The sequence below is a fragment of the Prunus mume genome, linkage group LG4, assembly GCF_029339155.1.
Source record: "Prunus mume cultivar Tortuosa linkage group LG4, ASM2933915v1, whole genome shotgun sequence".
Classification (NCBI taxonomy): domain Eukaryota; kingdom Viridiplantae; phylum Streptophyta; class Magnoliopsida; order Rosales; family Rosaceae; genus Prunus; species Prunus mume.
The window spans coordinates 7,354,224-7,369,027 of NC_142701.1; the positions used below are offsets into that span (position 1 = coordinate 7,354,224).

The window sequence follows — 14,804 nt, forward strand, 5'->3', positions numbered from 1 at the left end:
ATTGTTGTATATTTATTATTTATTATTTGTTTTTTTAAATTAATGAGAGGTTGGGAATTCCAATTTGAGAACGTCTTTTAACATTAAAAAGAAAAGTATCATTAAAAAAATAGATAGTTGGTTTCTATTCCAACATGATTATATGAATTGTTAGTGTTTGGTTGCTTCTGAAAGCAAATTTCCACCATAACTTAATTCTCCCACATCGGAAGAGTACATAAATAAAAGGGTCACGTGTGTGTATAAAATGCATCCAAAACACAATGGGAAGGCTATCTTTGCGCTTGGGGCAATGACGCAGCTAATGAGGTTCTAACCGAGGCGCGTCTATTGCTGGTTGAAAACTATTTCCAAACCCCCTCTTAGGCCTTGGCTCAGCCTTGTGCCTTCGAGAATTTCTGCAAGGGCTCCCTTCGGGGTAAAGCCCTACAAATTCCAGTTTTAAGTGTTTGTAGCCCTAATTTACCCTCTAATTCCACTTGTGTGCCTCTTATTACTTTTAACAATTGTGATATTGAACTTAGAAATCAAATGCAATATGGTAATTGTATTAACATGGTAGGAGGAATTTTGAACTTCGAATTTTGTCAATAACAAGAATAATAAAAAGAAAAATATCAGTAAATAAAGAGCTAATTGGTTACTCTATCACGTTGCGAGAACTATCTAGATAATATGATTTCACTAGATCAATTTTAGCCATATTTAAGGCCGAAAGGCCTACAAATTTAGCATTCATGGGGACCATGTAGCAAGGTTCATTTGTATAAAGGCCTACAAATTTAGCATTAAGGGGGACCATGTAGCAAGGTTCTAAGTTATACAAATGGTTGTTAAAATATCCAAATCAATATTTATGTTTTTATATTTTATGAATATCCTAGTTAATATTACACGTGCCACTAACCATTACTAGTTCTAAAAGGAACCTAGTTAAAATTACATTCTCCAGAAACGAAAATTTGTCAAACTTTCAGCTTCAAAATTCCAAGTACTTGAAATGAACCATATTTTGCACTGGTGTTTTCACTAGACTAAAATATTCATTGCTGTCCCTTCGGTCCTTGTCCCAAAAATAAAAAATTCATTGCTATCCCACATCGGTGAAGTCCAAGTTACTCTTTCTACATCAAAGGGTTTTGTTGAACCAAACAAAATATCAAGGGGGTTTCACTACTAAAGCATTTACGATGAGCTTTCTAAATTATATTTTTAGACAAATTTTAGAGCGGATTTGGAAAAATATAACTCCAGGAGCTCCTAAATTTAATGAAAGAGAAAAGAATCCTAGTGGCTCCCTATAATTTAATATTGCTTTATCTTATGAGTATTTTAAACATTTAATTAATGTTAACTATTACATATATATATATATATATTATAGAGGTGGACTATTTAAAAAGAGTTATAGCTTTCATAACTATCTAAACTCGAGAATATGATTGGATTTAAATTTTTATAGAAAGCTCTTAAAATAGCTTTTATTTATTCTCAGCTAAATTTTTACTTAAAAATAAAGAGCATAATTGCAATATCTCCCAAAGCACACAATCATTTCAATAATTTCCTTTTTTCTTTTTTAAATTTTTAATTTTTCGGTTACAACAATCATTTTGAGTTTTCACAGCTCATTTCCAATGACGTCAAGCTGTCCCTGCCAAAAGTCGCCACTTAAAGCCGCGCCTTCTACGCAAAATTGTCGCCCACTTCCCACGTGTCTCTTCCAAGTGCCCAGCGTCCTATCTGTCAATCCAAGTCAGCACCTAAATCGCGCCCCTGATTGGTCAGTCCGTACGCACCAAAGCCCGAGGTGTTTTCACGCGCTTAGTCTCTCCTCGTCTTACTTGTCCAGTTCTCACAGCTCACGTGTTCAACGTGTGTCTAGTCGCCGCGTGAGGCCAGCTGGCTGACCTTATCCAATTTCTTATAAAGCGCTGATAAATTCACCAGCGGAGTACACCATACCGTCACCGGCGTCTTGTTTTATTGGCTCAGCTCAACGCTCTCACGTGCCAGTCTCCACTGTCATTGGCTCTTGGCGTGGGGTGCCTGGTGCTCCTATAATTTCTCTTGGATTTGTTCCACGTTTACATGGAAGGCAAGTTAATCTTTTCATTAAGTTTTTGCCTAATTAATCTCTAACACACCATTCCCTGAATAATGATAGCCCTAATTTGCCCAATTCGGGAAAGAAATTGTAGATGTCAAACAAGGATATATGTAAATACATTGAAACCCTAGACTTCCAACATCAAACTGCACCAAAATAAAGCGTTATTTCTTATTGCTTTTTAACACACAGGTCAGTTTCAATCTTCTTCTATAATCATGATCTCTTTATCATTTCTCAAGATTAGGGTTTTTGAAGAATTGGGTTATTGTTTTTGTGCCCTTGCAGTATCTGTGTATGGTTTATATTTCATATTTTTCGTGGTTGAGTGTCAATAGATAGCATTTTGGTTTTGATTTTGGGGGGGTGCTCTGTTTTTTGTGTTCATGAGAATTTTGTACAATGTGGCTCTGGTTGCCACAGATCTGAATGTGGTATCTAAGTGTACCTGTTTTTGGTTGCTCTGTTACATTTTGTGGAAAAGCTGGGTTCTTGAGAACTTTCTGTGGTATAAGTTAACCCACTTAGAGGGAAAAAGAATCTTGGGCTTTTTGCATCTGTAAGATTAGAATATGTGTTGGATATGTCAGTAGTTTCTGTTGTTTTCAGAATGAGAATCTTTGTTCTTTCGGTTTCTTTAGTTCTGTGTTTGATTTTCACTGCATTGAACCATGTATGGCTCTGGCCGATTCTTCTTGTTATATTATGTTTTTTTATGGAACGTTTTACCTTTCGTTTTTCTATGTGTTATGTACTTTTGGAATTTATAGTATGTAGGATTGGATTAGGATTTTTGTTTTTTTGTTACTGATGTGAAATTGATGGGCTATATGCAGATTGTGTGATTTTGCTATTTTGAGTGGAAAAGAGTCTTGTGAGATTATCCATTTATAAAGGTTGTGAAAGAATGTCGAAGTCATACGTAAATCTTTTAGATTTGGCATCAGGAAACTTCCCTACAATGGAGGGGAAAAGGAGACGGTTTCCGAGGGTGAATACAGCTCCGGGCAATTTGTCAGATCTTGATGATGATCAGGCACGTAGTGTGTCATCTGATCAGCCATCATCAATTGCTTCAGATCGGATGATTATTGTAGCAAACCAACTTCCCGTGAAAGCTAAGAGGAGAGAGGATAATAAAGGTTGGAGTTTCAGTTGGAATGAGGATGCTTTGCTATTGCACCTTAAGGATGGGCTACCAGAAGACATGGAGGTTCTTTATGTAGGATCATTGAAGGTCTCTGTTGATCCTAAAGAGCAGGATGATGTGTCCCAGGTCTTATTGGATAAATTTAGATGTGTTCCTACTTTTCTACCCCCTGATATTCTGTCAAAATTCTATGATGGTTTCTGCAAGAGGCATTTGTGGCCACTGTTTCATTACATGTTGCCATTTTCAGCCGATCAAGGAGGCCGATTTGATCGATCTTTGTGGGAAGCTTATATTTCAGCTAATAAGTTGTTTTTTCAAAAGGTAGTTGAGCTTATAAACCCCGATGAAGATTATGTCTGGATTCATGATTACCATTTGATGGTGCTGCCAACCTTTTTAAGGAGGCGTTTTAATCGGGTTAGGATGGGATTTTTCCTTCACAGCCCTTTTCCCTCATCTGAGATCTATAGCACTCTTACTGTAAGAGAAGAAATACTTAAGGCTTTACTCAACTCCGATGTTATTGGATTCCATACCTTTGACTATGCTCGTCATTTCCTCACTTGTTGCAGTCGGATGTTGGGCTTGGCATATCAGTCAAAGAGAGGTTACTTAGGATTGGAATTTTATGGAAGGACCATTAGGATCAAGATTATGCCAGTTGGGATTCATATGGATTGGATAGAGTCGGTGATGAAAGTGGCGGATGAGGAGAGTAAAATGAGGGAGCTTAAACAAAAATTTCAAGGGAAAACAATGTTGCTTGGTGTAGATGATACTGACATTTTTAAAGGTATTAATTTGAAACTTCTAGCAATGGAACAAATGCTGAAGCAGCATCCCACTTGGCAGGGAAAGGCTGTGCTGGTCCAGATTCTAAACCCTGCTAGAGGTAAAGGGATAGATTTTGAGGAAATACTTGCAGAAATACAAGAAAGCTGCCGGAGGATCAATGAACAATTTGGGAGACCAGGCTATGGCTATGAGCCAATAATTCTTATTGACAGGGCAGTTTCCATTAATGAGAGGATTTGCTATTACAACATTGCTGAGTGTGTTGTTGTGACAGCTGTTAGAGATGGAATGAACCTTACTCCGTATGAATATGTTGTCTGTAGACAGGGAATAACTGGTTCTAAATCTTGTTCAAATTTCGATGGCCCAAAGAAGAGCATGTTAGTGGTGTCAGAATTTATTGGATGTTCTCCATCACTTAGTGGGGCAATCCGTATCAACCCATGGAATGTTGAAACAACTGGGGAGGCAATGAATGTCGCCATTTCAATGCTTGACTCAGAGAAAGAATTAAGACACGAGAAGCATTATCGGTATGTAAGTACACATGATGTGGCTTATTGGTCCCGCAGTTTCTTGCAAGACATGCAGAGAGCTTGTGCAGACCATTTTAAGAGAAGATGCTGGGGAATTGGTTTTGGCTTTGGATTCAGAGTTGTGGCCCTTGATCCTAATTTCAGAAAGCTGTCACTTGATGCTATTACATCGGCTTATAGGGGAGCACAAACTAGGGCCATTCTGTTGGACTACGATGGTACTGTAATGCCCCAGAACTCAACTGACAAGGCCCCTAGTCAGAAGGTAATCTCAATTATGAACACACTTTGTATGGACCCAAAAAATACAGTTTTCATTGTCACTGGCAGAGGGAGGGAGAGCTTAAGCAAGTGGTTTTCTCCCTGTCAAAGGCTTGGAATTGCGGCAGAACATGGGTACTTCTTGAGGTGTGCCTCTCTCTCTCTCTCTCTCTCTCTCTCTCTCAGGTCACTTGTATTTCAAATGTCAGAATTTATGGTACAATTTTCTTGAAAGTTTAGCTTGTGCTTTTGCCAAAGGATGGGAAAATATGAAAGCAAAGATGTGGGAGCTATAGTAAACTTATTGTTTGCAGTTGATTGATCTTAATTTTATTTTCAAGAAGTGATGAATAAGTTTTGCTAGGAGAGTGCTTAAAAAAGAACTTTTACTTCCACGAAATTTTAACACCAATTTATGAAACTTCTCAGATGGTCGCAAAATCAGGAGTGGGAAATCTGTCGTCAGGGTTTTGAGTTTGGCTGGATGAAAATCGTTGAACCAGTGATGCAATTGTATACGGAGTCTACTGATGGTTCTTCTATTGAAACTAAGGAAAGTGCTTTGGTTTGGCAATATCGTGATGCAGACCCAGGTTTTGGGTCCTCCCAGGCAAAGGAGATGTTAGACCATCTAGAGAGTGTCTTAGCAAATGAACCTGTTGCTGTCAAGAGGGGTCAGTTCATTGTAGAAGTAAAGCCTCAGGTATATATCCATGAATCACAACTTCTGCAATTCCAATAAACTTCTTCTACGCTTCCCCTCTTTTTTTTTCTTGTGTGGTAGTTCAGAGATTCTCAATTCTTTTTGACATAATACATTTTTCCCCTATATGGTCCTCGTTACTTCCTCGTTTTTCTTTTCTTGTTTCAATTCAAATATACATTTGGGACATGTATTGGTTGTTACTCTGACCATTAACTGCCAGGTAAGGGTCTCATTATTGATAGAAAACTTTGTTTTGATCTGCTACCCTGCTGTTGTTTCCATTGCTGGCACGGGCCATCATTAGTGTGTCTCAGAATTTTTTCTTTATGGACTTTGTTTTTTCACTTCTATTTGTTTGTTTATGATTCTAGGAAGTTAGTAAAGGGCACGTAGCAGAGAAGATTTTCTCATCAATGGCTGAGAATGGAAAACATGCAGACTTTGTGCTCTGTATTGGTGATGACAGATCTGATGAGGACATGTTTGAGATATTTGATAATGCTATGCTGAGAAGTATTCTCTCTCCCAATCCTTCAGTTTTCGCTTGCACGGTTGGACAAAAGCCTAGCAAGGCTACTTATTATTTGGACGATACAACGGAAGTGATAAACATGCTTGAATGTCTTTCTGAAGCCTTTGATTCTTTGCCACCCGTTGAAGAAGGATATGAAAGCTCTCCATGAAAAACTGAGTCAAATTTTGTTGTTTTTTCAATAACAGAGTTAGTATTTTTGAGACAGAAGTATAGATTAGGCAGGAGGCATCTTTACCATATTTAGGGTATGGATAGTGTATAAAGTTGGTAGTTTTTCCTATATTGCTTCCCCCCTTTTGTTTGTATATAGTTTCTCAGCAGACGGATAACAGCAAATGATTGTTTGATCATTAAGTTGGAATGAAAATGGAAGCAAGAGGTAGCAATCTTGGGGGATTCTACTATTCAGAGTCTCATCATGGTAATCATCTTCATAAAACTATAACATTAAGCTTTGCAATCTTGAAGAAGAATCCAATCCTTACTTTTTTATTTGTGCACTCTGGCAACTGGAAAGTTTAGATTTTTTACGTGTTATACTACAGAGTATGCTTAGACTTGGCAGGAACTTAGAACATGCATCAAATTGTTGAAATGGTGACTGGTGCGCCAGCTTGGTAGTTTCCACCGCATGTCCAGGGTTGAGCCCTCGGATTTTACGGCAGGCGTACTTAGAAAACCACCTACAGATGCTTCACGCCCAATCATATGATGGCGGTGGGTTGAACATTAACAATGGAATTTTTTACAGAGGTTAACTTGTAAGTTTCAGTAGCGGCTATAATCTGCACCTGAAGATAATGCCACCCCAAAGCTCCTAGCATAATTTCCCCAATTTAATAACTATACGTCAAAATGAATTAAATTTGGAGGGTATAACAGAACAAAGTTAGTTATTCTAAACGAAAACGTTTTAGTAAATATAAGTATGGTCACAACGACTCAGTAAACAAATAATATCCTTCCACAAAAAATATCCCTGTTCTCAAACAATAGAATAAAGGAGCAAATAAGCTTTTTTTAGAGAACAGTTTCTCTTATCCGGATGCTCGGATTGTATTAAAGTCTGGTTCTCTAGAATGAAACCATTTATATATTCTAGGGAATTAAAGGTTACGAACAAATATATAAATAAAAACACCAAATCCAAAAAAATTTGATCTTCTAATTCTATTATGGGTAACAGAATTCTGTTATGGTATCAGAGCCAGGTTATCCATATGAGCAACACATACGTGGTGGCAACATGCAAATAACATGAGTCTGATACCACGATAGAATTGAAGGATCCAAGCCACAATTAGTTGACCATAGGCTAAAAAGTTATATCTTTTAAACTCTTATGCAAACCATCAATTTTTCCAATGTGGGACAAAAACATCACAACTACAAATCCTCAAGAGGCCCACACAGGTATAAGACGGTGGATGATATGGAAATTAAAACAATAATAAAAAACCATCAGAACCTAATTTGTTTAGAAGTTTGAGGTTTCGATCTTTTGGGCATTAGCTAATGGTTTGATCAGAGGTTCTAGTCATTTTCAAGAAAAAAATTCATGAGCTATTGCTGCCATGTTTAGAGCAACACATTGTTGTTTTACAAAGTGTATTTTCAGATTGCAGTCAAATTCCAATTGCTGGGCAGGCTCATCAACCTTCTAAATTCAACTAAAGCTCGGTCCATATAATAACTGAAATGGAAGAGAAAAAAAATTTCCTCTTAACTTCTTGCACGTCAAGATTATTGCCTTCCTCTTCCTCCAATTGGTATTTTTTCAACCCCACAAAATATATAATATATAATTTCAAAAGTAATATAAAAAACATTATGAAGTTTCATATCCCACATCGGCTGTTGGAGTGAAGTGCGTTGGTGAAGTGGTGTATAAAAGCAGAAACCAAACTAGAGAAAAATCATACCTTTCTCGGCCTTTTGGCTAAGATCAAGTGTAGTATCTGTTCTTATCAGTTTAATATCTGATACGTGGGCCAATGGCCCACACGATATTAAATTAATTTCTTTAGAGGGAGGACCAACTACGGTAGCTTGCTACTGGGGCTCTCGGGCGTCGCCCAAGTGTTGCACTACTGCATGGGCCTGGCGCACCCTACCAAATCTAATTCCAACCTTTTATGATCTTTAAACTCAAGTTAGTGTTGTATTAGCATTTCCAGTTGGATAAGATTTTCAGTTTTCATATGTCAATATTTATTATAAAATTTATATTTCATATTTCGGATAAAATTTTTGGTTGCTAGGTGTCCATATTTATTATAAAATTAATATCTCAAATTTCATATAGATTTTCAGTTGCCACGTGTCGATATTTATTATAAAATTCAAATTTCATATTTCATATAAGATTGTTATCTTCTAAAATTGTGCCACGTGTCATATCTATCATCTAAATCACTCTATAAAACCACAATCTCAACTCAGACCTCTCACTATCCTTTCATTTCTCATATTTTAGAAAACACATTTTACTCTCAATGTCTTTACACGAGAAGGTTGTTGGAGAGGCAAGAATGAGAAAATGAAGAAAGAATGCTCAAATGAGCTGAAGAAGAAAGGGAGTGGGAAAAAGATGATAATCAAGTTGCCATGGCAGTGGGTATGGTCCATCAATCAAGCCAACACCACTGTGGTTCACAACCCGACCATGGCTCGAACGTGGACAGACGTAGGCACTCTCAGGGTAAGAATCTCTTGGAAGATTCCTTTATCCCAAATTCATTGTACTCTAGTTTTGATTTTCGAGGGCAATATAGAATACAACCTCATTTGTTCAATAAAATCATGCATGATGTTTGCAATTACGACGCATACTTCATTCATAAATACAATGCTACTGGGGATTTGGGTCTTCTTTCAGACAAAAACTTACAGCTTCTTTAAGGATGCTGGCGTTTGGCACATCTACACACAAAGTGGATGAGATTGCTAGGATGGGGAAATCCACTATCATGGAGAGCTTGGTTAGATTCTGTGATGCAATCGAAACTCTCTACATGAGGGATTACCTCCGTAAATCTATGCTTAGGGACCTCCAAAAGCTTTTATAAAAAGCCAAGGCTCGAGGTTTCCCAAGCATGATTGGAAGCATCGACTGCATGCATTGGCAGTGGAAGAATTTCTCAACTGCCTGGTAAAGAGATTATGGGAATAGGAAGGGCCAAAAAAGTATCATTCTAGAAGCTATTGCATCATTCGATACTTGAGTTTGGCATTCCTTTTTCGGAGTTGAGGAATTTCAAAATTACCTTAACGTGCTCGGTCAATTCCCGGTGTTCAAAGATATGTTGAGAGGTCAAGCTTTTCAGATCACGTATGAAATCAACAATACCGTCTACTAGGATGGGTACTACCTAGCAGACGGAATTTATTAAGGTGGACGACATTCGTCAAAACAATTCTACATCCCCAATTGGAAAAGGAAAAATACTTTGCTGCCTATCAAGAGGGTTATAGGAAAGATATGAAAAAGTATGTTTGTATTCTCCAAGCTCGGTGGGCAATCATTAGGGGGATGCTCATATGTTTGATGAAGAGGTGTTTTAGAGTATTATGATGACGTGCATCATTCTCCATAACATGATTGTGGATGATGAGTATGATTATGATGAACTAGAGATGTTCGAACTTCATCCCATGAACACGGCATTAAGAAGAATTTATGAACGGCTTGTGGGACCAAATAGACAACCACTGGAGCATGAACCGTTGATTAGGGAAAGTCGTTACAACAACCATATGATTGATCGTTATACAAAAATGCAATTCTCTTATGTTCACGAAAAATGTCAAGTTGACTTGATTGGCGTTGAAAGACAATCATGGTCAATGAAGTCAAGTTTAATGCTTAGTTTTGAATAATGCTTTAGTTTGTGTTTCGTTTTGAATTATGCTTTGTTTGTATTTTGTTTTGAATCATGCTTTGTTTGTATTTTGTAATGAATTATGCTTTCTTTGTGTTTTGTAATGAATTATGTTTTTTATATTTATTTATGTGTGCAATGTTTTAAATAAATAGCTATATTATTGAATGCTTTCTTTATTCAATAAAAGACGAGCAATACAACTAATTAAGAAATACAAATAATTAAATAAAAGACAAGCAATACAACTAATTAATAAATGGCAACTCTGTTAATACAACCTAATGGTTTTTATCATTTAACTAATCCATGTTGCCAGGTCCATCATCACGGAAAATCCTTCTTCTCATAACATCCCCTCGTTCTAGCATCCAAAACGACTTTGTGTGCATACTCCATTTCTCTTGCAAATGCTTCATCTCTTATCTTGTCAGCCGCATCTCTTTTCATGTCTCTCTCAATTCGCAGTGTGTTGTTGATAGCAATTTGCTCCAAAATTTTTGCACAATCATTGGTCGAATTGCTCCATCTCTTAGCCTTTGCTGCCTATCTCCCAATAGGCCTCAGCTCCCTTTGGGTTGGTGAGTTTTGATTCATCGGGGACTCCAACATCGAATCCGATGTCAATGAATTGTGGAACGGCGTCTCATTCAACACAACGGTCGGACTTGTGGGAATAATTTTAAATCTCGAACAATTTTTCACAACCTCCCAACATTGGTGACCGTTGAAAGATTTTTTGCCTTCGCAAATAGCACCGAACCACATTTGTGCTTGCATAATCTATAATTAAAAAAAAATGAAAATGCAAATAATTTACCTCGTTGCCAAGATTTTCACCGCATCGAATGTTGTCCCTCGCTTTTGCCAACGCATATCTCTATTTCCCTAACTATTTATTCAAAAAATTTCACTTACTAGCCAAGGTCATTTCCGTATGAGCCGAACCTGATCTTTCAAAAAATTCGACCTGAATTTTTCTCCACATATGAGAGAACTTCATCTCATTGCCCATAGTTGAGCAATGATCAAATTGGACCCAACACTCACAGAACAAAACATCTTCCATGGTTGTCCATGACCTTCCGGCTTTGATGGAAGATGCCATTTGTAATTTTACACAAATGAAATTAATAGAAAATTTGGTGTAGAAAGTGAATAATATTGGAAGGAGAAGAATTTGTGTGAAGATTTGGTATTGAAAATGAAGAATATTAGTAGGTATTTATAGAAAAAAAAAATCAGAATTTTTTGGTATTTTTTTTATAAAAACAAATTCGATTTTTTTTTAGGGAGTTTTACTAAAACACCCAAAATGGGAGCTGAAATTATAAAAAAACCCAACACCCAAAACACTTTATAAACACACCCAAAATCCATCATTACACACACTCAAAACCCATTTATAAACACACTCAAAAAATATACAATTGTTGACTTTGGGATTGATTTTGGATGTGTTTATATGTTTAAATAGTGTTTGTGTTTTTTTTTATAAATACATGTCTAGAATTGGGTTTATTTATAAATTTGTATTTTTTTTTCAATTGTTTTTCCACAAAAAATTGGCAACCGTTGGATTGGAGTAAAAAGACTAGATCGTACCCGTCAGGAAGTGCCATGTGGCTTCTATCAGTTGGGGAAAAGCAAGGTTGGCATCAACGCACAATTTTGAATTTATTTTACCGATGGTAAAATAAATTCAAAATCTTGCGTTCACAGCAGCCTGACGTCACCAGTCCTCATGTAATAGAGCGAGCTAGATTTGCCTTTGAACGTGCCTGGATTGGTGGCCCCCACCGATTGCTTGGTTTGCATTTGCGTGCTGGAAGTGCTTCGAGGGCCTAGGCCCTGTCCTGCCTGGACCAGCCTATTATGGTGGAAGTGCTCTAATTGCTTCACTGCCTAAGAAATTTGGAAGCCATGTTTTCCAAGGGAGAATGAATACAAGGATGAAAAGCATGAAAGAGACCATCTGTATTCGTTTTACATACAAAAGCAACTTGAGTTTCTTTCAAGAGGATTTGACCTTGCACCTCTAAGTCTAAGCGGAAAGAGTATTCGAATTTAAGTGCAACTATGGTCAGAGCTTCATTGGAAAATAAAGTATTTAATATATTAAAGATAATGATGTATTTAATACCGTCTCAATTCATCCTAACCGGCCTACATTATGAAAACATTTGTCAACTGATTACATTACTTTGTGACCTTTTTACGGTAAAAATTATAACCAACTTTAAAAGAGTTCACAATATTTTTCCTAGTTTAGTTCAACTGAAACTACATATATTCTCTCATCCTTTGCAAGAGAGAACAGCAATAAGCTTCATTGATTCGGTGAAACTATACTTTTCCAACTGCTTCCTCTATATATCACATGACAAACAGAAAATTAAAACTCACAACTGTTAAGAAAAGAAGAAAAGCACGTCTGTTTTCCTGGCCAACAACATAAATGATTCAAAATCAAATAAATAAGGCTGCAAGGCAAGCTATCTAAAGGCCTTAAGGACATCAAGTCAGTGGCACAAAGTTGCATCTGCAGTGTCTGGTATGGATCCGTTACAGAAGCAGAAACATAACGAACAATAGCGTTCACCCTTCATCTTCTTCCTCAACCCATCCTCCAGTCGAGTTCAGATACATCACAATGTTAGTAAAAGTACATTCTTAGGAGTTGAAGGTAGTATGGTCATCCGTCTATCACAAAGTTTATAGTTTTCACAAAGTTTATAGCACACTCAAAAACTTTAAATGCTAGAACTTGTCTTTATAAGACTATGAATTAGATTACTGAATCTAAACAAAACAAAGCCACAAATAGGAGAATACGAAACTCAGTGATGGTTTACAACAGTGGAAGAATGAAAACAATTGAAATTTAAGCACAATCATTTTGCGGAACTATAAGAAATTAATTATGTAAAAAAAAGAAGATGAAGCAAGGAGTAGATGTCAACGTAAAACAAAATTTTACACAATAAATGTTATTTTCTTAGCAACTATGGTAAATAAAATTCTGCAAAAATTTGAAAGCTGTACAAAAGTAATTACATATGCAGGACACGCCCAAGCACACGACTGCTGCATTTCAATAGAAGTGAACAATCCACAAAACCCAAATTTCAACATATTTCATCAGAGATATGTAGAAAGCAACATAGTCTAGAGGATATGGAGTTTCTTTAGAGATATCTGAAAACTGCATCAAAGGGGAACAAATTCAAACACAAAAAAGTAGCATACAAATCTGAGTTAATTCTACTTTAACATCCAGAGAAAAGTAACAAAAAAAAAATAACTTAGACAGAAGCCAATTAAGAAGTACGTATTGAAACTGAAAATACGGTAACAGAATAGAGCTAGAGCATATTTCCAAACCCATTAGCTTAGGTATTCAAATATACATAACTGCTTTATGTGCGTAAGGAATAGAAGAAAACCATACAGATCCGAACAAAGAAACAACTATTAGGCATATCACCTTGATTAATAAACGAAGATCATAGAAAGTTTAGAAACCAACGATGACAGCTAAAGAACCAATTTGTGATATCTTACTTAGAGTTAGGGTATTCATAACTTTCATTCAAGTCTTTAAGCTCTCCGATTAAGTTCGTACTTTCTACTATCTTGCCCTCCTTACAGAAACGTTGGATTACAGTGTTGTATGTTATCAAATCACGAACAAAACCCTTCGGGTGCATTCTTGGACCAATTTATATGCCACATCGGTTCATCCATGTAAACACAGCCCTGTCGGTCATCATTGCGTTGTAACTGACTGGTTTCTTTATGACCTTTATGTATTGTATGTGTAATCATTTGGATGATATCCCTTCTCAATCATCTCAAACCACAGCTTCATAGCTTCCCCAATCCAACTCATTGTACAACCTATATCCTTAAGATCATTAAAAACCCGTAAACCCTCGAACCTCTTTCCTTTCTTACACAGCCAATTGATTATACCTCATGATACGTATAATTATCTGGGACACAGTTCTTTGCAATCAGGGTGGGAGGAGTTTGGATACTCTAGTATACTGCTTCTCTTTACAAAACCCAGAAATCAATTTATTGAATGCAGCACTTTCAGGGACCAAACCATCTATCAAAACCTGTCGAAGAAGTTCGTAACCCTCCAAAACCCTGTTATCAGCACAAAAAGCTTGAATGAGATATCCAACAGTCTCAACTCAACATCAGCTACAACACCACACTCTATCATTTCTTGATACAATTTCCAAATAATATCAGTCCTCCCAACCTTAAGGCAACCCGACAAAGCCGCCTTCCAAGTCATTATAGCCAGGCACGCTCCAGCCTCTTTCAACCTATAAATCACATGAATGGCATCCTGAATATATCTACCCACACAAAGACACCGAATATAACTTTCTAAATGAGGCAAGCTCAGGGCTAAAACTGGTATGTTCAAGAAAAGATTTTGCAGGATTGCAGACCTTAGTCAACACGAAGGCACTGACAAGTGCTTTACATGAAATGGGGTCAGGTGAAAACCCATTATGAGAGCTCAACCAGAAGAAACATCTCAGCGATAAAAACACATTCTTTTAGAGCTTCAGAAGCTCAGTGAAAAACTGAGGATCAGAGAAATTGAAGAAGGGTACTCAGAGGGCAGAGTCTGCTCCCATGGGTTTTGTTCAAATGATCTCACAAATGCATTGGGCAACTTCAGTAAAGTCACATTCTTTGGTTTCTGTTGTATGGTATCATTTTTTTTTTCAGAGGTATTCAAATATACATAGCCGCCTTATGTGCCCAGGGAAAAGAAGAAAACTATACAGATCTGAACAAAGA

At 36.9% G+C, this 14,804-nt stretch overlaps 1 protein-coding gene, 2 non-coding genes and 1 pseudogene across 4 annotated transcripts; 3 read left to right on the forward strand and 1 right to left on the reverse strand.

The window, feature by feature from the left end:
- The first annotated feature begins 274 nt into the window (after nt 1–274).
- On the forward strand, nt 275–426 carry LOC148917812 (U4 spliceosomal RNA). Its single transcript, XR_016126540.1, has one exon. It is a non-coding gene; the product is annotated as a U4 spliceosomal RNA (small nuclear RNA).
- Nucleotides 427–1,996: 1,570 nt separating this feature from the next.
- LOC103328334 (putative alpha,alpha-trehalose-phosphate synthase [UDP-forming] 7) lies at nt 1,997–6,509 on the forward strand. 2 transcript variants are annotated; one of them, XM_089050641.1, is made up of 4 exons: nt 1,997–2,098; nt 2,947–5,002; nt 5,285–5,558; nt 5,933–6,509. In XM_089050641.1, the coding sequence occupies exons 2-4, from the start codon at nt 3,018–3,020 to the stop codon at nt 6,242–6,244; spliced, it is 2,571 nt and encodes an 856-aa protein (XP_088906767.1). In that variant the 5' UTR covers nt 1,997–2,098; nt 2,947–3,017; the 3' UTR covers nt 6,245–6,509. The 2 variants fall into 2 exon arrangements, with proteins under 2 accessions (XP_088906767.1, XP_008228949.2); XM_008230727.3 differs by lacking the exon at nt 1,997–2,098 and adding an exon at nt 2,140–2,302.
- Nucleotides 6,510–8,014: 1,505 nt separating this feature from the next.
- Nucleotides 8,015–8,210, forward strand: LOC148917813 (U2 spliceosomal RNA). Its single transcript, XR_016126537.1, has one exon. It is a non-coding gene; the product is annotated as a U2 spliceosomal RNA (small nuclear RNA).
- Nucleotides 8,211–12,280: 4,070 nt separating this feature from the next.
- Nucleotides 12,281–14,707, reverse strand: LOC148917814 (pentatricopeptide repeat-containing protein At5g18950-like; annotated as a pseudogene).
- Nucleotides 14,708–14,804: the final 97 nt, after the last annotated feature.

Bases quoted from the DNA above. Each gene is read 5' to 3' on its own strand.
- LOC103328334 (XM_089050641.1), top strand. From the start codon at position 3,018: ATGTCGAAGTCATACGTAAATCTTTTAGATTTGGCATCAGGAAACTTC. The intron at 5,003-5,284 runs GTGTGCCTCTCT...GAAACTTCTCAG, and splicing joins GAACATGGGTACTTCTTGAG to ATGGTCGCAAAATCAGGAGT. The intron at 5,559-5,932 runs GTATATATCCAT...TTATGATTCTAG, and splicing joins TTGTAGAAGTAAAGCCTCAG to GAAGTTAGTAAAGGGCACGT.